This window comes from Balaenoptera physalus (assembly GCF_965194825.1).
Source record: "Balaenoptera physalus genome assembly, chromosome: 19".
Classification (NCBI taxonomy): Eukaryota; Metazoa; Chordata; class Mammalia; order Artiodactyla; family Balaenopteridae; genus Balaenoptera; species Balaenoptera physalus.
In genome coordinates this window covers 39,083,886-39,103,397 of record NC_138900.1, presented here as the reverse complement: position 1 = coordinate 39,103,397, position 19,512 = coordinate 39,083,886, and the positions used below count along the sequence as shown (strand labels likewise).

Sequence of the window (19,512 nt, the reverse complement as noted above, 5' to 3'; positions counted from 1 at the left end):
GAGGCGGGGGCTGTTCTCAGGCTGCAGGAAACGGCGACCCGGAGGCCGGCGGCGCGCGGCCCGGGGCGGGGAAGACCGGAGGACGCGGGAGCTGGATTCCTGCACAACCCGGCAACAGGGGGGCTGCTCCCGTCGGGCACATTGCGAAGGGGCGGCCAGGGGGCTGGGACACCGCTTACCGCACGGCACCCGCTTCCTCCGCTCCAGCCGGCACCGAAGTGGAATCGTGCGCTCGGCCCCGCGTGTTGCTCACAGCCCGGCCCAGGGCGCCGCGGGCAGCGCGGGCGCGGCCGCGGGCGCGGATCCGCGGGGCGGGTGCAAGGCGGGGGCGGGGCCTCTGCGCCCGGGCCGCCTCCTCGGCCTATAACTGAGCCCACGGGCTCCTGGCTCCCACACGCCCCCCACCGGACCAGTGAAGCGGCTTCGCCCCTTGCGTTGGACCTCGGGCCTCACTCCTCCTCCAGATGGACCCCAAGTGCTCCTGCCCCACTGGTAAGGGAACCCTGGCTTTGAGCCTTAGGATGCCCCCCTTCCCAGGCACAGGACGAGAAGGGAGGGTTTGGAGTTGGAGCTCAGGAGGACTCGTGTCACGGGTCCAGGGCTTTCCTGCTAGCCAGGCTCCTGAGAGCAGGTCAGTCTCCCTTTGCCTCTCCGTTAACACTGAGGGCACGGAGGCTCCAGGCTGTCCTTCTTGAGGTCACCCAGCTGGTCTGGTCAGGGGACTGCTAGACCGGGACCCAGTGTTTGGAGGAGGCCTCGGAGCTGCCAGGACTTGAGGGGAGGAGGGGACGTTGCCTCTTTGGGGTTCAGGCCATGGGCCCTGGCCCCCAGCCCCAGTCAGCCTGGCCTGGGTCTGGAGCCTGGGACCTTCCCTGTGGAGTCCATCAGGAGGGGACCTACTCTCCTTGGACCAGAAGAGAGGAGCTGGGGCTTCTCTATCCGCCTGAGTGGACACGAGCTCCCAGGGCTGGGTCCTGACAGAGGAGGAGGGCGCAGGGGGGCATTGCTGACCGTCTGCTGTAGCTCCTGCCTCCCTCTCCCTGCTCACCGCGGGCCTTTCCCTTCCTGGCAGGCGGCTCCTGCAGCTGCGCTGGCTCCTGCACCTGCAAAGCCTGCAGATGCACCTCCTGCAAGAAGAGTGAGTGTGCGGGGCCTTCTCTGGGAATGCGGGGTCTGGGCTGAGTGCGAGCAGGGAGCCCAGAGCTCAGCAGGCAGGAGCAGGACAGTGAGCAAACTTCCCGGTAACCCCCACCCCACCCCCCACCCCCCTCACCAGGAAGGGATTCACAATCAGAGCTGGAATCACCTTCCAGATGACCGAGACCCAGGCGCACACTAGAGAACAGGGAGACTGAGGCCCAGACGGGTCATTAACAAGCAACCTCAGACCTGTCAGTAGAACTAGTCCTCCTGCCTCCTGAGTCACGCTTCTGAATCCTCTCAGGGACTGAAGCACTTTAGGGACATGAACTAGTGACCGTGTGTGGTTTCTCGGACCTGGGGCAGCCCCTTCCTGTCGAAGCAGCCCAGAGCTTCCCTATCCCGAGCGGGAGCTGCTCTGTCAGGGCTTTGCCTCCACTTTGATCCTGAGGACTTTGCTCACATCGCTGATGGTGCTGGGCGCTGGCTTTCTCTTGTCCCCAGCGGCCCTGCTCACTGTCTCTCCAAGGCTCTGTGCCCTGTCCTGGGCACAGATGGGGCAGGCAACCTGAACCTAGTGTCTGAGAGCAATTATCTCAGGACAGAGGACACCATCCTAAACTCAGGGTCTGGGCCTGAGGGCAGCTGGGGCCAGGCCTGCTGCTGGGAAGGGTGGCTCCGGACAACGCGTGGTCCGACCGCACGCTGCCCTTGCTTCCCCAGGCTGCTGCTCCTGCTGCCCCGTGGGCTGCGCCAAGTGTGCCCAGGGCTGCGTCTGCAAAGGGGCCTCGGACAAGTGCAGCTGCTGTGCCTGATGTCGCGGAGAGCCTGCCCCGGGTGGCAACAGAGCAACCAGGACGAACCTGCATTTTACCGTTTCTCATACAACCGGACCTGACGCTACATTCCTTTTTCTATGAAATATGTGAGTTGTAATAAAAGTTGTTGACTTCATTCTGGCTCTGTCTTCCTCTGTCTGTCTTGGACAAAGAGACGCCGCGCCCATCAGGGCTGGCGTGGGGAACTGGGCTGGAAGTGCAGAGACCTCGGCTCTGGACCGAAGAGTACCCTCCCCCACCCCCCCAAAACACACACACACACGGAGCGTCTTAGCCGCTTAGGTTAATTTGAGCTTCAGTTTCTCAGCTCCAAGTGAAAGCCTCGCCCAGAAGACACAGGGCATCGGACACACAGAGGACGCACTCCCTCTATTCCCCTTAGGAGTATGGATTGCAGAGAAAGTGGTCCGTTTCTCATTTTCCTTCTCTGGGGGCCCCTGCCAAACTCAGTCCTCGGTGATGAGAGCCTGGAAAAGCACCCAGAGGGGATGGAATCCCACACCCCTCTTGTTTGACTTCTACACGGGGCTTGCGTCTAACACACCCTGGAAAGACCTATTTGTATTTTCTGCCACAGTTTTCACCCTGGTCGGTAAAAAGAATCGCTAAGAACAAATGTAAAAGGACACGATATGGGAAACCCGTTTTCCCCCTCAACACGTAAAATCACCTTAACACGTGGAGGAGCAATTCTGAAAATCAGAGGCTCTCGTATGCTGCACATACATTGAATGTGTGCTTGAGTCCCGGGAACACTTCACACATGCCCCGCTGTGTGGACCACACACGCCTGGAGCAGCTCTGCCGCCTGCCTCCCCACAGGCAGCATCAGTCTTGGCTCGCCCAGGGCTACGGACAGGACACTCGCCACCCCTGACAGCTCCCTGCAGGGGCTTGGCCCTGAATCTTCGCCAGTGCCTCCCTAGATCAGCCTGACATCGTCCCTTCCCTCAAAGTCCAGCCCGTGGCTACCTGACACCCCGAAAGTGATTTGGATTTGTTTGGTGGGCATTTCCCAGCCGTTTCCCGGAGACCTGGTTTCAGAAGGAGGACTTCACGTGTTCCTCTGCAGAGTGATGGTGGTGCTGCAGTGCGGAGGGCCTGGTGGTGTTTATTAGCAAGACGTGTGTGCTGAGGGAACAGGTGATATATTTCAGGTGCTGGGCCCCCTGGCGGTCTGGGGAGGGAATTCCTATTTGATGGGCACTCCAAGAGAAAGAGGAGACAAGGGGCTCAGAAGTCAGGACCAAGACCGGCCACGGGTGCCCCGTGTGAAGAGGGCATTTCGGGAGCCGGCCCGTGCTGCGTGCGTGGGTGCTGGTGTCAGGCACCCGGGTTCACAGCCACCGTGCCACTCCCTGACCTGGCAAGTCACTGATACTCTCTGAGATTTCATTTCCTCCTTTCTATAGAAAAGGTTAATTTCCAAGAGGGGGAATAAGCGAGACCGTGGCCCGGCTCCTAGCTCGGGCTTCCCGAACGGTGTCCTTTATGATCGCTATCTCCACACTGACATCTGTGCACAGAGAATCCTTGAGCTCCCAACAAGCTCCTGGAGAAAGGCTCCCTGGTTCGCAAGCAAGCTCATGGTGAGGGCAGAGATGGATAGGAACCTTGCTTATCCAGTGCCAGAGGGCGTGGGGATCTCCTCCAACAAGCCCCATGGAAGGAGTCACCGCCACAGCATTTGGACACACTCAGGGAACCTGCATGGTCTGGAGCGACGGTGCCAATTCCAGAGAGGTTAAGCAACTTACCCAAGGGCACACAGCCTAGACTCAAAGGACTAAACCTACACTACAGCTGTCTCACCTCCCGGCCACATGGTGCCGGTTATGACATCACTGGAGGCTGAATCCGGCCTCTCCTTTGTCAGGGCCGCAAGGGTCTTCGGAGACAGTCCAGCTGTGCTCCTGGCTGCAGAGGTGGGAGGCTGAAGCCCAGAGAGGTCACAGAGCTGTGCAGAGGGCTCTGACTGCCCGCTGCTCAGTGCTTTCCCACTGCTGCCTCTGGGCCAGGTGTTCAGTGTCCTCACCTTTCCTGGGATGACATGCTGTCCGGTTGGGCGGGGGGCTGCAGTCAGCCTGCAGGAGGGCCAGTCCCATCTGTGCCACATATAGCCATGGGACATAACCTCTCTGTGGCTCAGTCTCCTCTGCTCTAAAGGGCAAAAAAATAGCGTCTGGCTCTCGGGATGAAAGAACTGAATACATGCAAAGAATGTCAGACTATGCTGGGCACTCAGTGAGCAATCTATCCTATCACCTACTTCTTTATTTATTTGTTATCATTAGCCTAGGAGACATTGTTCTCCTTCCAGACACGCAAGCAAGGATGGTGTGTTTAGCTCTGTGTCCTGGGTCGTCCTCATCAACCCTGTGAGCATGGGACCACTTCCCCTGAGGGGGTTATCCTCCCTTCACGCAAAAGAGCCATTGACACTACAGACAGAAAGCCGTGAGCAAGACAGTCGGTGTCCTCCTAACAGATACAGAAGGATCCTGCCATCTCTGCTGTCACCTGCATCAGGATTTCCTTACCATTTTCTTTTCAGTGATTTTCTGAAATATGTTATACCAAAAGAAACCTCTTGAACACTACTGAAGGAGAGAGTCAGAAGGAAGCCACAAAAGCATAAATACATTCCTATTCTGTCACTTCGGTCCCCCCCAGGATTGAGCTGGACACGGTAGAGACGGGCTGAAGACACAGCTCTGGGCCAAAGGGGAGCTTTCTCACTGACTCTCTCTTTCGGCTGCGAAGCCACAAGAACACAGAAGCAGGGCACCGCTCCCCAGCACTGTGTGCCTGCCTTTACTGTAGCCTCCTCGTACTGTAGGTAGTTTGGCCTTTGGGAAACGGGCTCCTGACTACTAGCTCCCTTCCGGGTTGGTGTGACAATTCAAAGAGCAAAAGTGATGAACGAGGCTTGGCATGGACTCCATGGTGTGTAATTGTCAGGACTACCCAAAGGGAACTATCCACTTGCCTCGCTTTGTTAGTTCATGCCAGGTCTGCCTATCGCCTACAGGGGTGCCTTCCCTGGGGAGCACCCCGTGATCAGGGAACCTCCACCCTGGCGCGGGGTGGACCGGCTACGGTGAGGAGCGCCCCCGGAAAGTTTAGGCAAAGGAGCCCCCGGAGAAATGCGCCATGATCCCTCCAGGAAAGGAAAACACAAGTGACGACTAGCGGCTGAAGGCAATGTTCATCGCGGGGCGGTTACAGGAGACGGTACCGGAAAAGTGCTTCCAAAGGACCGTGGTGGGGACCGGGGCTGCCAACGCCTGGGGACACACGGGGTGGGCGAAACGGCGGGGAGGGTCACATGCGCCTGCGGTCTCTGACACCGCTCCCCGGCTCCGGCCAAGCCAGGGACACGAGCGGGAGGCGGGGGCTGTTCTCAGGCTGCAGGAAACGGCGACCCGGAGGCCGGCGGCGCGCGGCCCGGGGCGGGGAAGACCGGAGGACGCGGGAGCTGGATTCCTGCACAACCCGGCAACAGGGGGGCTGCTCCCGTCGGGCACATTGCGAAGGGGCGGCCAGGGGGCTGGGACACCGCTTACCGCACGGCACCCGCTTCCTCCGCTCCAGCCGGCACCGAAGTGGAATCGTGCGCTCGGCCCCGCGTGTTGCTCACAGCCCGGCCCAGGGCGCCGCGGGCAGCGCGGGCGCGGCCGCGGGCGCGGATCCGCGGGGCGGGTGCAAGGCGGGGGCGGGGCCTCTGCGCCCGGGCCGCCTCCTCGGCCTATAACTGAGCCCACGGGCTCCTGGCTCCCACACGCCCCCCACCGGACCAGTGAAGCGGCTTCGCCCCTTGCGTTGGACCTCGGGCCTCACTCCTCCTCCAGATGGACCCCAAGTGCTCCTGCCCCACTGGTAAGGGAACCCTGGCTTTGAGCCTTAGGATGCCCCCCTTCCCAGGCACAGGACGAGAAGGGAGGGTTTGGAGTTGGAGCTCAGGAGGACTCGTGTCACGGGTCCAGGGCTTTCCTGCTAGCCAGGCTCCTGAGAGCAGGTCAGTCTCCCTTTGCCTCTCCGTTAACACTGAGGGCACGGAGGCTCCAGGCTGTCCTTCTTGAGGTCACCCAGCTGGTCTGGTCAGGGGACTGCTAGACCGGGACCCAGTGTTTGGAGGAGGCCTCGGAGCTGCCAGGACTTGAGGGGAGGAGGGGACGTTGCCTCTTTGGGGTTCAGGCCATGGGCCCTGGCCCCCAGCCCCAGTCAGCCTGGCCTGGGTCTGGAGCCTGGGACCTTCCCTGTGGAGTCCATCAGGAGGGGACCTACTCTCCTTGGACCAGAAGAGAGGAGCTGGGGCTTCTCTATCCGCCTGAGTGGACACGAGCTCCCAGGGCTGGGTCCTGACAGAGGAGGAGGGCGCAGGGGGGCATTGCTGACCGTCTGCTGTAGCTCCTGCCTCCCTCTCCCTGCTCACCGCGGGCCTTTCCCTTCCTGGCAGGCGGCTCCTGCAGCTGCGCTGGCTCCTGCACCTGCAAAGCCTGCAGATGCACCTCCTGCAAGAAGAGTGAGTGTGCGGGGCCTTCTCTGGGAATGCGGGGTCTGGGCTGAGTGCGAGCAGGGAGCCCAGAGCTCAGCAGGCAGGAGCAGGACAGTGAGCAAACTTCCCGGTAACCCCCACCCCACCCCCCACCCCCCTCACCAGGAAGGGATTCACAATCAGAGCTGGAATCACCTTCCAGATGACCGAGACCCAGGCGCACACTAGAGAACAGGGAGACTGAGGCCCAGACGGGTCATTAACAAGCAACCTCAGACCTGTCAGTAGAACTAGTCCTCCTGCCTCCTGAGTCACGCTTCTGAATCCTCTCAGGGACTGAAGCACTTTAGGGACATGAACTAGTGACCGTGTGTGGTTTCTCGGACCTGGGGCAGCCCCTTCCTGTCGAAGCAGCCCAGAGCTTCCCTATCCCGAGCGGGAGCTGCTCTGTCAGGGGTTTGCCTCCACTTTGATCCTGAGGACTTTGCTCACATCGCTGATGGTGCTGGGCGCTGGCTTTCTCTTGTCCCCAGCGGCCCTGCTCACTGTCTCTCCAAGGCTCTGTGCCCTGTCCTGGGCACAGATGGGGCAGGCAACCTGAACCTAGTGTCTGAGAGCAATTATCTCAGGACAGAGGACACCATCCTAAACTCAGGGTCTGGGCCTGAGGGCAGCTGGGGCCAGGCCTGCTGCTGGGAAGGGTGGCTCCGGACAACGCGTGGTCCGACCGCACGCTGCCCTTGCTTCCCCAGGCTGCTGCTCCTGCTGCCCCGTGGGCTGCGCCAAGTGTGCCCAGGGCTGCGTCTGCAAAGGGGCCTCGGACAAGTGCAGCTGCTGTGCCTGATGTCGCGGAGAGCCTGCCCCGGGTGGCAACAGAGCAACCAGGACGAACCTGCATTTTACCGTTTCTCATACAACCGGACCTGACGCTACATTCCTTTTTCTATGAAATATGTGAGTTGTAATAAAAGTTGTTGACTTCATTCTGGCTCTGTCTTCCTCTGTCTGTCTTGGACAAAGAGACGCCGCGCCCATCAGGGCTGGCGTGGGGAACTGGGCTGGAAGTGCAGAGACCTCGGCTCTGGACCGAAGAGTACCCTCCCCCACCCCCCCAAAACACACACACACACGGAGCGTCTTAGCCGCTTAGGTTAATTTGAGCTTCAGTTTCTCAGCTCCAAGTGAAAGCCTCGCCCAGAAGACACAGGGCATCGGACACACAGAGGACGCACTCCCTCTATTCCCCTTAGGAGTATGGATTGCAGAGAAAGTGGTCCGTTTCTCATTTTCCTTCTCTGGGGGCCCCTGCCAAACTCAGTCCTCGGTGATGAGAGCCTGGAAAAGCACCCAGAGGGGATGGAATCCCACACCCCTCTTGTTTGACTTCTACACGGGGCTTGCGTCTAACACACCCTGGAAAGACCTATTTGTATTTTCTGCCACAGTTTTCACCCTGGTCGGTAAAAAGAATCGCTAAGAACAAATGTAAAAGGACACGATATGGGAAACCCGTTTTCCCCCTCAACACGTAAAATCACCTTAACACGTGGAGGAGCAATTCTGAAAATCAGAGGCTCTCGTATGCTGCACATACATTGAATGTGTGCTTGAGTCCCGGGAACACTTCACACATGCCCCGCTGTGTGGACCACACACGCCTGGAGCAGCTCTGCCGCCTGCCTCCCCACAGGCAGCATCAGTCTTGGCTCGCCCAGGGCTACGGACAGGACACTCGCCACCCCTGACAGCTCCCTGCAGGGGCTTGGCCCTGAATCTTCGCCAGTGCCTCCCTAGATCAGCCTGACATCGTCCCTTCCCTCAAAGTCCAGCCCGTGGCTACCTGACACCCCGAAAGTGATTTGGATTTGTTTGGTGGGCATTTCCCAGCCGTTTCCCGGAGACCTGGTTTCAGAAGGAGGACTTCACGTGTTCCTCTGCAGAGTGATGGTGGTGCTGCAGTGCGGAGGGCCTGGTGGTGTTTATTAGCAAGACGTGTGTGCTGAGGGAACAGGTGATATATTTCAGGTGCTGGGCCCCCTGGCGGTCTGGGGAGGGAATTCCTATTTGATGGGCACTCCAAGAGAAAGAGGAGACAAGGGGCTCAGAAGTCAGGACCAAGACCGGCCACGGGTGCCCCGTGTGAAGAGGGCATTTCGGGAGCCGGCCCGTGCTGCGTGCGTGGGTGCTGGTGTCAGGCACCCGGGTTCACAGCCACCGTGCCACTCCCTGACCTGGCAAGTCACTGATACTCTCTGAGATTTCATTTCCTCCTTTCTATAGAAAAGGTTAATTTCCAAGAGGGGGAATAAGCGAGACCGTGGCCCGGCTCCTAGCTCGGGCTTCCCGAACGGTGTCCTTTATGATCGCTATCTCCACACTGACATCTGTGCACAGAGAATCCTTGAGCTCCCAACAAGCTCCTGGAGAAAGGCTCCCTGGTTCGCAAGCAAGCTCATGGTGAGGGCAGAGATGGATAGGAACCTTGCTTATCCAGTGCCAGAGGGCGTGGGGATCTCCTCCAACAAGCCCCATGGAAGGAGTCACCGCCACAGCATTTGGACACACTCAGGGAACCTGCATGGTCTGGAGCGACGGTGCCAATTCCAGAGAGGTTAAGCAACTTACCCAAGGGCACACAGCCTAGACTCAAAGGACTAAACCTACACTACAGCTGTCTCACCTCCCGGCCACATGGTGCCGGTTATGACATCACTGGAGGCTGAATCCGGCCTCTCCTTTGTCAGGGCCGCAAGGGTCTTCGGAGACAGTCCAGCTGTGCTCCTGGCTGCAGAGGTGGGAGGCTGAAGCCCAGAGAGGTCACAGAGCTGTGCAGAGGGCTCTGACTGCCCGCTGCTCAGTGCTTTCCCACTGCTGCCTCTGGGCCAGGTGTTCAGTGTCCTCACCTTTCCTGGGATGACATGCTGTCCGGTTGGGCGGGGGGCTGCAGTCAGCCTGCAGGAGGGCCAGTCCCATCTGTGCCACATATAGCCATGGGACATAACCTCTCTGTGGCTCAGTCTCCTCTGCTCTAAAGGGCAAAAAAATAGCGTCTGGCTCTCGGGATGAAAGAACTGAATACATGCAAAGAATGTCAGACTATGCTGGGCACTCAGTGAGCAATCTATCCTATCACCTACTTCTTTATTTATTTGTTATCATTAGCCTAGGAGACATTGTTCTCCTTCCAGACACGCAAGCAAGGATGGTGTGTTTAGCTCTGTGTCCTGGGTCGTCCTCATCAACCCTGTGAGCATGGGACCACTTCCCCTGAGGGGGTTATCCTCCCTTCACGCAAAAGAGCCATTGACACTACAGACAGAAAGCCGTGAGCAAGACAGTCGGTGTCCTCCTAACAGATACAGAAGGATCCTGCCATCTCTGCTGTCACCTGCATCAGGATTTCCTTACCATTTTCTTTTCAGTGATTTTCTGAAATATGTTATACCAAAAGAAACCTCTTGAACACTACTGAAGGAGAGAGTCAGAAGGAAGCCACAAAAGCATAAATACATTCCTATTCTGTCACTTCGGTCCCCCCCAGGATTGAGCTGGACACGGTAGAGACGGGCTGAAGACACAGCTCTGGGCCAAAGGGGAGCTTTCTCACTGACTCTCTCTTTCGGCTGCGAAGCCACAAGAACACAGAAGCAGGGCACCGCTCCCCAGCACTGTGTGCCTGCCTTTACTGTAGCCTCCTCGTACTGTAGGTAGTTTGGCCTTTGGGAAACGGGCTCCTGACTACTAGCTCCCTTCCGGGTTGGTGTGACAATTCAAAGAGCAAAAGTGATGAACGAGGCTTGGCATGGACTCCATGGTGTGTAATTGTCAGGACTACCCAAAGGGAACTATCCACTTGCCTCGCTTTGTTAGTTCATGCCAGGTCTGCCTATCGCCTACAGGGGTGCCTTCCCTGGGGAGCACCCCGTGATCAGGGAACCTCCACCCTGGCGCGGGGTGGACCGGCTACGGTGAGGAGCGCCCCCGGAAAGTTTAGGCAAAGGAGCCCCCGGAGAAATGCGCCATGATCCCTCCAGGAAAGGAAAACACAAGTGACGACTAGCGGCTGAAGGCAATGTTCATCGCGGGGCGGTTACAGGAGACGGTACCGGAAAAGTGCTTCCAAAGGACCGTGGTGGGGACCGGGGCTGCCAACGCCTGGGGACACACGGGGTGGGCGAAACGGCGGGGAGGGTCACATGCGCCTGCGGTCTCTGACACCGCTCCCCGGCTCCGGCCAAGCCAGGGACACGAGCGGGAGGCGGGGGCTGTTCTCAGGCTGCAGGAAACGGCGACCCGGAGGCCGGCGGCGCGCGGCCCGGGGCGGGGAAGACCGGAGGACGCGGGAGCTGGATTCCTGCACAACCCGGCAACAGGGGGGCTGCTCCCGTCGGGCACATTGCGAAGGGGCGGCCAGGGGGCTGGGACACCGCTTACCGCACGGCACCCGCTTCCTCCGCTCCAGCCGGCACCGAAGTGGAATCGTGCGCTCGGCCCCGCGTGTTGCTCACAGCCCGGCCCAGGGCGCCGCGGGCAGCGCGGGCGCGGGCGCGGGCGCGGATCCGCGGGGCGGGTGCAAGGCGGGGGCGGGGCCTCTGCGCCCGGGCCGCCTCCTCGGCCTATAACTGAGCCCACGGGCTCCTGGCTCCCACACGCCCCCCACCGGACCAGTGAAGCGGCTTCGCCCCTTGCGTTGGACCTCGGGCCTCACTCCTCCTCCAGATGGACCCCAAGTGCTCCTGCCCCACTGGTAAGGGAACCCTGGCTTTGAGCCTTAGGATGCCCCCCTTCCCAGGCACAGGACGAGAAGGGAGGGTTTGGAGTTGGAGCTCAGGAGGACTCGTGTCACGGGTCCAGGGCTTTCCTGCTAGCCAGGCTCCTGAGAGCAGGTCAGTCTCCCTTTGCCTCTCCGTTAACACTGAGGGCACGGAGGCTCCAGGCTGTCCTTCTTGAGGTCACCCAGCTGGTCTGGTCAGGGGACTGCTAGACCGGGACCCAGTGTTTGGAGGAGGCCTCGGAGCTGCCAGGACTTGAGGGGAGGAGGGGACGTTGCCTCTTTGGGGTTCAGGCCATGGGCCCTGGCCCCCAGCCCCAGTCAGCCTGGCCTGGGTCTGGAGCCTGGGACCTTCCCTGTGGAGTCCATCAGGAGGGGACCTACTCTCCTTGGACCAGAAGAGAGGAGCTGGGGCTTCTCTATCCGCCTGAGTGGACACGAGCTCCCAGGGCTGGGTCCTGACAGAGGAGGAGGGCGCAGGGGGGCATTGCTGACCGTCTGCTGTAGCTCCTGCCTCCCTCTCCCTGCTCACCGCGGGCCTTTCCCTTCCTGGCAGGCGGCTCCTGCAGCTGCGCTGGCTCCTGCACCTGCAAAGCCTGCAGATGCACCTCCTGCAAGAAGAGTGAGTGTGCGGGGCCTTCTCTGGGAATGCGGGGTCTGGGCTGAGTGCGAGCAGGGAGCCCAGAGCTCAGCAGGCAGGAGCAGGACAGTGAGCAAACTTCCCGGTAACCCCCACCCCACCCCCCACCCCCCTCACCAGGAAGGGATTCACAATCAGAGCTGGAATCACCTTCCAGATGACCGAGACCCAGGCGCACACTAGAGAACAGGGAGACTGAGGCCCAGACGGGTCATTAACAAGCAACCTCAGACCTGTCAGTAGAACTAGTCCTCCTGCCTCCTGAGTCACGCTTCTGAATCCTCTCAGGGACTGAAGCACTTTAGGGACATGAACTAGTGACCGTGTGTGGTTTCTCGGACCTGGGGCAGCCCCTTCCTGTCGAAGCAGCCCAGAGCTTCCCTATCCCGAGCGGGAGCTGCTCTGTCAGGGGTTTGCCTCCACTTTGATCCTGAGGACTTTGCTCACATCGCTGATGGTGCTGGGCGCTGGCTTTCTCTTGTCCCCAGCGGCCCTGCTCACTGTCTCTCCAAGGCTCTGTGCCCTGTCCTGGGCACAGATGGGGCAGGCAACCTGAACCTAGTGTCTGAGAGCAATTATCTCAGGACAGAGGACACCATCCTAAACTCAGGGTCTGGGCCTGAGGGCAGCTGGGGCCAGGCCTGCTGCTGGGAAGGGTGGCTCCGGACAACGCGTGGTCCGACCGCACGCTGCCCTTGCTTCCCCAGGCTGCTGCTCCTGCTGCCCCGTGGGCTGCGCCAAGTGTGCCCAGGGCTGCGTCTGCAAAGGGGCCTCGGACAAGTGCAGCTGCTGTGCCTGATGTCGCGGAGAGCCTGCCCCGGGTGGCAACAGAGCAACCAGGACGAACCTGCATTTTACCGTTTCTCATACAACCGGACCTGACGCTACATTCCTTTTTCTATGAAATATGTGAGTTGTAATAAAAGTTGTTGACTTCATTCTGGCTCTGTCTTCCTCTGTCTGTCTTGGACAAAGAGACTCCGCGCCCATCAGGGCTGGCGTGGGGAACTGGGCTGGAAGTGCAGAGACCTCGGCTCTGGACCAAAGAGTACCCTCCCCCACCCCCCCAAAACACACACACACACGGAGCGTCTTAGCCGCTTAGGTTAATTTGAGCTTCAGTTTCTCAGCTCCAAATGAAAGCCTCGCCCAGAAGACACAGGGCATCGGACACACAGAGGACGCACTCCCTCTATTCCCCTTAGGAGTATGGATTGCAGAGAAAGTGGTCCGTTTCTCATTTTCCTTCTCTGGGGGCCCCTGCCAAACTCAGTCCTCGGTGATGAGAGCCTGGAAAAGCACCCAGAGGGGATGGAATCCCACACCCCTCTTGTTTGACTTCTACACGGGGCTTGCGTCTAACACACCCTGGAAAGACCTATTTGTATTTTCTGCCACAGTTTTCACCCTGGTCGGTAAAAAGAATCGCTAAGAACAAATGTAAAAGGACACGATATGGGAAACCCGTTTTCCCCCTCAACACGTAAAATCACCTTAACACGTGGAGGAGCAATTCTGAAAATCAGAGGCTCTCGTATGCTGCACATACATTGAATGTGTGCTTGAGTCCCGGGAACACTTCACACATGCCCCGCTGTGTGGACCACACACGCCTGGAGCAGCTCTGCCGCCTGCCTCCCCACAGGCAGCATCAGTCTTGGCTCGCCCAGGGCTACGGACAGGACACTCGCCACCCCTGACAGCTCCCTGCAGGGGCTTGGCCCTGAATCTTCGCCAGTGCCTCCCTAGATCAGCCTGACATCGTCCCTTCCCTCAAAGTCCAGCCCGTGGCTACCTGACACCCCGAAAGTGATTTGGATTTGTTTGGTGGGCATTTCCCAGCCGTTTCCCGGAGACCTGGTTTCAGAAGGAGGACTTCACGTGTTCCTCTGCAGAGTGATGGTGGTGCTGCAGTGCGGAGGGCCTGGTGGTGTTTATTAGCAAGACGTGTGTGCTGAGGGAACAGGTGATATATTTCAGGTGCTGGGCCCCCTGGCGGTCTGGGGAGGGAATTCCTATTTGATGGGCACTCCAAGAGAAAGAGGAGACAAGAGGCTCAGAAGTCAGGACCAAGACCGGCCACGGGTGCCCCGTGTGAAGAGGGCATTTCGGGAGCCGGCCCGTGCTGCGTGCGTGGGTGCTGGTGTCAGGCACCCGGGTTCACAGCCACCGTGCCACTCCCTGACCTGGCAAGTCACTGATACTCTCTGAGATTTCATTTCCTCCTTTCTATAGAAAAGGTTAATTTCCAAGAGGGGGAATAAGCGAGACCGTGGCCCGGCTCCTAGCTCGGGCTTCCCGAACGGTGTCCTTTATGATCGCTATCTCCACACTGACATCTGTGCACAGAGAATCCTTGAGCTCCCAACAAGCTCCTGGAGAAAGGCTCCCTGGTTCGCAAGCAAGCTCATGGTGAGGGCAGAGATGGATAGGAACCTTGCTTATCCAGTGCCAGAGGGCGTGGGGATCTCCTCCAACAAGCCCCATGGAAGGAGTCACCGCCACAGCATTTGGACACACTCAGGGAACCTGCATGGTCTGGAGCGACGGTGCCAATTCCAGAGAGGTTAAGCAACTTACCCAAGGGCACACAGCCTAGACTCAAAGGACTAAACCTACACTACAGCTGTCTCACCTCCCGGCCACATGGTGCCGGTTATGGCATCACTGGAGGCTGAATCCGGCCTCTCCTTTGTCAGGGCCGCAAGGGTCTTCGGAGACAGTCCAGCTGTGCTCCTGGCTGCAGAGGTGGGAGGCTGAAGCCCAGAGAGGTCACAGAGCTGTGCAGAGGGCTCTGACTGCCCGCTGCTCAGTGCTTTCCCACTGCTGCCTCTGGGCCAGGTGTTCAGTGTCCTCACCTTTCCTGGGATGACATGCTGTCCGGTTGGGCGGGGGGCTGCAGTCAGCCTGCAGGAGGGCCAGTCCCATCTGTGCCACATATAGCCATGGGACATAACCTCTCTGTGGCTCAGTCTCCTCTGCTCTAAAGGGCAAAAAAATAGCGTCTGGCTCTCGGGATGAAAGAACTGAATACATGCAAAGAATGTCAGACTATGCTGGGCACTCAGTGAGCAATCTATCCTATCACCTACTTCTTTATTTATTTGTTATCATTAGCCTAGGAGACATTGTTCTCCTTCCAGACACGCAAGCAAGGATGGTGTGTTTAGCTCTGTGTCCTGGGTCGTCCTCATCAACCCTGTGAGCATGGGACCACTTCCCCTGAGGGGGTTATCCTCCCTTCACGCAAAAGAGCCATTGACACTACAGACAGAAAGCCGTGAGCAAGACAGTCGGTGTCCTCCTAACAGATACAGAAGGATCCTGCCATCTCTGCTGTCACCTGCATCAGGATTTCCTTACCATTTTCTTTTCAGTGATTTTCTGAAATATGTTATACCAAAAGAAACCTCTTGAACACTACTGAAGGAGAGAGTCAGAAGGAAGCCACAAAAGCATAAATACATTCCTATTCTGTCACTTCGGTCCCCCCCAGGATTGAGCTGGACACGGTAGAGACGGGCTGAAGACACAGCTCTGGGCCAAAGGGGAGCTTTCTCACTGACTCTCTCTTTCGGCTGCGAAGCCACAAGAACACAGAAGCAGGGCACCGCTCCCCAGCACTGTGTGCCTGCCTTTACTGTAGCCTCCTCGTACTGTAGGTAGTTTGGCCTTTGGGAAACGGGCTCCTGACTACTAGCTCCCTTCCGGGTTGGTGTGACAATTCAAAGAGCAAAAGTGATGAACGAGGCTTGGCATGGACTCCATGGTGTGTAATTGTCAGGACTACCCAAAGGGAACTATCCACTTGCCTCGCTTTGTTAGTTCATGCCAGGTCTGCCTATCGCCTACAGGGGTGCCTTCCCTGGGGAGCACCCCGTGATCAGGGAACCTCCACCCTGGCGCGGGGTGGACCGGCTACGGTGAGGAGCGCCCCCGGAAAGTTTAGGCAAAGGAGCCCCCGGAGAAATGCGCCATGATCCCTCCAGGAAAGGAAAACACAAGTGACGACTAGCGGCTGAAGGCAATGTTCATCGCGGGGCGGTTACAGGAGACGGTACCGGAAAAGTGCTTCCAAAGGACCGTGGTGGGGACCGGGGCTGCCAACGCCTGGGGACACACGGGGTGGGCGAAACGGCGGGGAGGGTCACATGCGCCTGCGGTCTCTGACACCGCTCCCCGGCTCCGGCCAAGCCAGGGACACGAGCGGGAGGCGGGGGCTGTTCTCAGGCTGCAGGAAACGGCGACCCGGAGGCCGGCGGCGCGCGGCCCGGGGCGGGGAAGACCGGAGGACGCGGGAGCTGGATTCCTGCACAACCCGGCAACAGGGGGGCTGCTCCCGTCGGGCACATTGCGAAGGGGCGGCCAGGGGGCTGGGACACCGCTTACCGCACGGCACCCGCTTCCTCCGCTCCAGCCGGCACCGAAGTGGAATCGTGCGCTCGGCCCCGCGTGTTGCTCACAGCCCGGCCCAGGGCGCCGCGGGCAGCGCGGGCGCGGGCGCGGGCGCGGATCCGCGGGGCGGGTGCAAGGCGGGGGCGGGGCCTCTGCGCCCGGGCCGCCTCCTCGGCCTATAACTGAGCCCACGGGCTCCTGGCTCCCACACGCCCCCCACCGGACCAGTGAAGCGGCTTCGCCCCTTGCGTTGGACCTCGGGCCTCACTCCTCCTCCAGATGGACCCCAAGTGCTCCTGCCCCACTGGTAAGGGAACCCTGGCTTTGAGCCTTAGGATGCCCCCCTTCCCAGGCACAGGACGAGAAGGGAGGGTTTGGAGTTGGAGCTCAGGAGGACTCGTGTCACGGGTCCAGGGCTTTCCTGCTAGCCAGGCTCCTGAGAGCAGGTCAGTCTCCCTTTGCCTCTCCGTTAACACTGAGGGCACGGAGGCTCCAGGCTGTCCTTCTTGAGGTCACCCAGCTGGTCTGGTCAGGGGACTGCTAGACCGGGACCCAGTGTTTGGAGGAGGCCTCGGAGCTGCCAGGACTTGAGGGGAGGAGGGGACGTTGCCTCTTTGGGGTTCAGGCCATGGGCCCTGGCCCCCAGCCCCAGTCAGCCTGGCCTGGGTCTGGAGCCTGGGACCTTCCCTGTGGAGTCCATCAGGAGGGGACCTACTCTCCTTGGACCAGAAGAGAGGAGCTGGGGCTTCTCTATCCGCCTGAGTGGACACGAGCTCCCAGGGCTGGGTCCTGACAGAGGAGGAGGGCGCAGGGGGGCATTGCTGACCGTCTGCTGTAGCTCCTGCCTCCCTCTCCCTGCTCACCGCGGGCCTTTCCCTTCCTGGCAGGCGGCTCCTGCAGCTGCGCTGGCTCCTGCACCTGCAAAGCCTGCAGATGCACCTCCTGCAAGAAGAGTGAGTGTGCGGGGCCTTCTCTGGGAATGCGGGGTCTGGGCTGAGTGCGAGCAGGGAGCCCAGAGCTCAGCAGGCAGGAGCAGGACAGTGAGCAAACTTCCCGGTAACCCCCACCCCACCCCCCACCCCCCTCACCAGGAAGGGATTCACAATCAGAGCTGGAATCACCTTCCAGATGACCGAGACCCAGGCGCACACTAGAGAACAGGGAGACTGAGGCCCAGACGGGTCATTAACAAGCAACCTCAGACCTGTCAGTAGAACTAGTCCTCCTGCCTCCTGAGTCACGCTTCTGAATCCTCTCAGGGACTGAAGCACTTTAGGGACATGAACTAGTGACCGTGTGTGGTTTCTCGGACCTGGGGCAGCCCCTTCCTGTCGAAGCAGCCCAGAGCTTCCCTATCCCGAGCGGGAGCTGCTCTGTCAGGGGTTTGCCTCCACTTTGATCCTGAGGACTTTGCTCACATCGCTGATGGTGCTGGGCGCTGGCTTTCTCTTGTCCCCAGCGGCCCTGCTCACTGTCTCTCCAAGGCTCTGTGCCCTGTCCTGGGCACAGATGGGGCAGGCAACCTGAACCTAGTGTCTGAGAGCAATTATCTCAGGACAGAGGACACCATCCTAAACTCAGGGTCTGGGCCTGAGGGCAGCTGGGGCCAGGCCTGCTGCTGGGAAGGGTGGCTCCGGACAACGCGTGGTCCGACCGCACGCTGCCCTTGCTTCCCCAGGCTGCTGCTCCTGCTGCCCCGTGGGCTGCGCCAAGTGTGCCCAGGGCTGCGTCTGCAAAGGGGCCTCGGACAAGTGCAGCTGCTGTGCCTGATGTCGCGGAGAGCCTGCCCCGGGTGGCAACAGAGCAACCAGGACGAACCTGCATTTTACCGTTTCTCATACAACCGGACCTGACGCTACATTCCTTTTTCTATGAAATATGTGAGTTGTAATAAAAGTTGTTGACTTCATTCTGGCTCTGTCTTCCTCTGTCTGTCTTGGACAAAGAGACTCCGCGCCCATCAGGGCTGGCGTGGGGAACTGGGCTGGAAGTGCAGAGACCTCGGCTCTGGACCAAAGAGTACCCTCCCCCACCCCCCCAAAACACACACACACACGGAGCGTCTTAGCCGCTTAGGTTAATTTGAGCTTCAGTTTCTCAGCTCCAAATGAAAGCCTCGCCCAGAAGACACAGGGCATCGGACACACAGAGGACGCACTCCCTCTATTCCCCTTAGGAGTATGGATTGCAGAGAAAGTGGTCCGTTTCTCATTTTCCTTCTCTGGGGGCCCCTGCCAAACTCAGTCCTCGGTGATGAGAGCCTGGAAAAGCACCCAGAGGGGATGGAATCCCACACCCCTCTTGTTTGACTTCTACACGGGGCTTGCGTCTAACACACCCTGGAAAGACCTATTTGTATTTTCTGCCACAGTTTTCACCCTGGTCGGTAAAAAGAATCGCTAAGAACAAATGTAAAAGGACACGATATGGGAAACCCGTTTTCCCCCTCAACACGTAAAATCACCTTAACACGTGGAGGAGCAATTCTGAAAATCAGAGGCTCTCGTATGCTGCACATACATTGAATGTGTGCTTGAGTCCCGGGAACACTTCACACATGCCCCGCTGTGTGGACCACACACGCCTGGAGCAGCTCTGCCGCCTGCCTCCCCACAGGCAGCATCAGTCTTGGCTCGCCCAGGGCTACGGACAGGACACTCGCCACCCCTGACAGCTCCCTGCAGGGGCTTGGCCCTGAATCTTCGCCAGTGCCTCCCTAGATCAGCCTGACATCGTCCCTTCCCTCAAAGTCCAGCCCGTGGCTACCTGACACCCCGAAAGTGATTTGGATTTGTTTGGTGGGCATTTCCCAGCCGTTTCCCGGAGACCTGGTTTCAGAAGGAGGACTTCACGTGTTCCTCTGCAGAGTGATGGTGGTGCTGCAGTGCGGAGGGCCTGGTGGTGTTTATTAGCAAGACGTGTGTGCTGAGGGAACAGGTGATATATTTCAGGTGCTGGGCCCCCTGGCGGTCTGGGGAGGGAATTCCTATTTGATGGGCACTCCAAGAGAAAGAGGAGACAAGAGGCTCAGAAGTCAGGACCAAGACCGGCCACGGGTGCCCCGTGTGAAGAGGGCATTTCGGGAGCCGGCCCGTGCTGCGTGCGTGGGTGCTGGTGTCAGGCACCCGGGTTCACAGCCACCGTGCCACTCCCTGACCTGGCAAGTCACTGATACTCTCTGAGATTTCATTTCCTCCTTTCTATAGAAAAGGTTAATTTCCAAGAGGGG

General features: G+C 59.3%; 4 protein-coding genes across 4 annotated transcripts; all 4 read left to right on the top strand.

Moving 5' to 3' along the window:
- The first annotated feature begins 349 nt into the window (after nucleotides 1–349).
- LOC309648445 (metallothionein-1E) lies at nucleotides 350–2,094 on the top strand. The gene is made up of 3 exons (XM_082437036.1): nucleotides 350–492; nucleotides 1,073–1,138; nucleotides 1,864–2,094. Exons 1-3 carry the CDS (start codon nucleotides 465–467, stop codon nucleotides 1,953–1,955), a joined length of 186 nt encoding a protein of 61 aa, XP_082293162.1. The 5' UTR covers nucleotides 350–464; the 3' UTR covers nucleotides 1,956–2,094.
- A 3,621-nt stretch (nucleotides 2,095–5,715) lies between these two features.
- LOC309648444 (metallothionein-1E) lies at nucleotides 5,716–7,460 on the top strand. Its single transcript, XM_082437035.1, has 3 exons — nucleotides 5,716–5,858; nucleotides 6,439–6,504; nucleotides 7,230–7,460. Exons 1-3 carry the CDS (start codon nucleotides 5,831–5,833, stop codon nucleotides 7,319–7,321), a joined length of 186 nt encoding a protein of 61 aa, XP_082293161.1. The 5' UTR covers nucleotides 5,716–5,830; the 3' UTR covers nucleotides 7,322–7,460.
- A 3,006-nt stretch (nucleotides 7,461–10,466) lies between these two features.
- Nucleotides 10,467–12,826, top strand: LOC309648443 (metallothionein-1E). Its single transcript, XM_082437034.1, has 3 exons — nucleotides 10,467–11,224; nucleotides 11,805–11,870; nucleotides 12,596–12,826. Exons 1-3 carry the CDS (start codon nucleotides 11,197–11,199, stop codon nucleotides 12,685–12,687), a joined length of 186 nt encoding a protein of 61 aa, XP_082293160.1. The 5' UTR covers nucleotides 10,467–11,196; the 3' UTR covers nucleotides 12,688–12,826.
- A 3,006-nt stretch (nucleotides 12,827–15,832) lies between these two features.
- LOC309648442 (metallothionein-1E) lies at nucleotides 15,833–18,192 on the top strand. Its single transcript, XM_082437033.1, has 3 exons — nucleotides 15,833–16,590; nucleotides 17,171–17,236; nucleotides 17,962–18,192. The coding sequence occupies exons 1-3, from the start codon at nucleotides 16,563–16,565 to the stop codon at nucleotides 18,051–18,053; spliced, it is 186 nt and encodes a 61-aa protein (XP_082293159.1). The 5' UTR covers nucleotides 15,833–16,562; the 3' UTR covers nucleotides 18,054–18,192.
- Nucleotides 18,193–19,512: the final 1,320 nt, after the last annotated feature.

Excerpts from the sequence above, each read along its gene's own strand:
- LOC309648445 (XM_082437036.1), top strand. The coding sequence starts at position 465 with ATGGACCCCAAGTGCTCCTGCCCCACTG. Across the intron at positions 493-1,072 it reads CAAGTGCTCCTGCCCCACTG|GCGGCTCCTGCAGCTGCGCT; the intron begins GTAAGGGAACCC and ends CCTTCCTGGCAG. Across the intron at positions 1,139-1,863 it reads ATGCACCTCCTGCAAGAAGA|GCTGCTGCTCCTGCTGCCCC; the intron begins GTGAGTGTGCGG and ends TTGCTTCCCCAG.
- LOC309648443 (XM_082437034.1), top strand. The coding sequence starts at position 11,197 with ATGGACCCCAAGTGCTCCTGCCCCACTG. Across the intron at positions 11,225-11,804 it reads CAAGTGCTCCTGCCCCACTG|GCGGCTCCTGCAGCTGCGCT; the intron begins GTAAGGGAACCC and ends CCTTCCTGGCAG. Across the intron at positions 11,871-12,595 it reads ATGCACCTCCTGCAAGAAGA|GCTGCTGCTCCTGCTGCCCC; the intron begins GTGAGTGTGCGG and ends TTGCTTCCCCAG.
- LOC309648444 (XM_082437035.1), top strand. The coding sequence starts at position 5,831 with ATGGACCCCAAGTGCTCCTGCCCCACTG. Across the intron at positions 5,859-6,438 it reads CAAGTGCTCCTGCCCCACTG|GCGGCTCCTGCAGCTGCGCT; the intron begins GTAAGGGAACCC and ends CCTTCCTGGCAG. Across the intron at positions 6,505-7,229 it reads ATGCACCTCCTGCAAGAAGA|GCTGCTGCTCCTGCTGCCCC; the intron begins GTGAGTGTGCGG and ends TTGCTTCCCCAG.
- LOC309648442 (XM_082437033.1), top strand. The coding sequence starts at position 16,563 with ATGGACCCCAAGTGCTCCTGCCCCACTG. Across the intron at positions 16,591-17,170 it reads CAAGTGCTCCTGCCCCACTG|GCGGCTCCTGCAGCTGCGCT; the intron begins GTAAGGGAACCC and ends CCTTCCTGGCAG. Across the intron at positions 17,237-17,961 it reads ATGCACCTCCTGCAAGAAGA|GCTGCTGCTCCTGCTGCCCC; the intron begins GTGAGTGTGCGG and ends TTGCTTCCCCAG.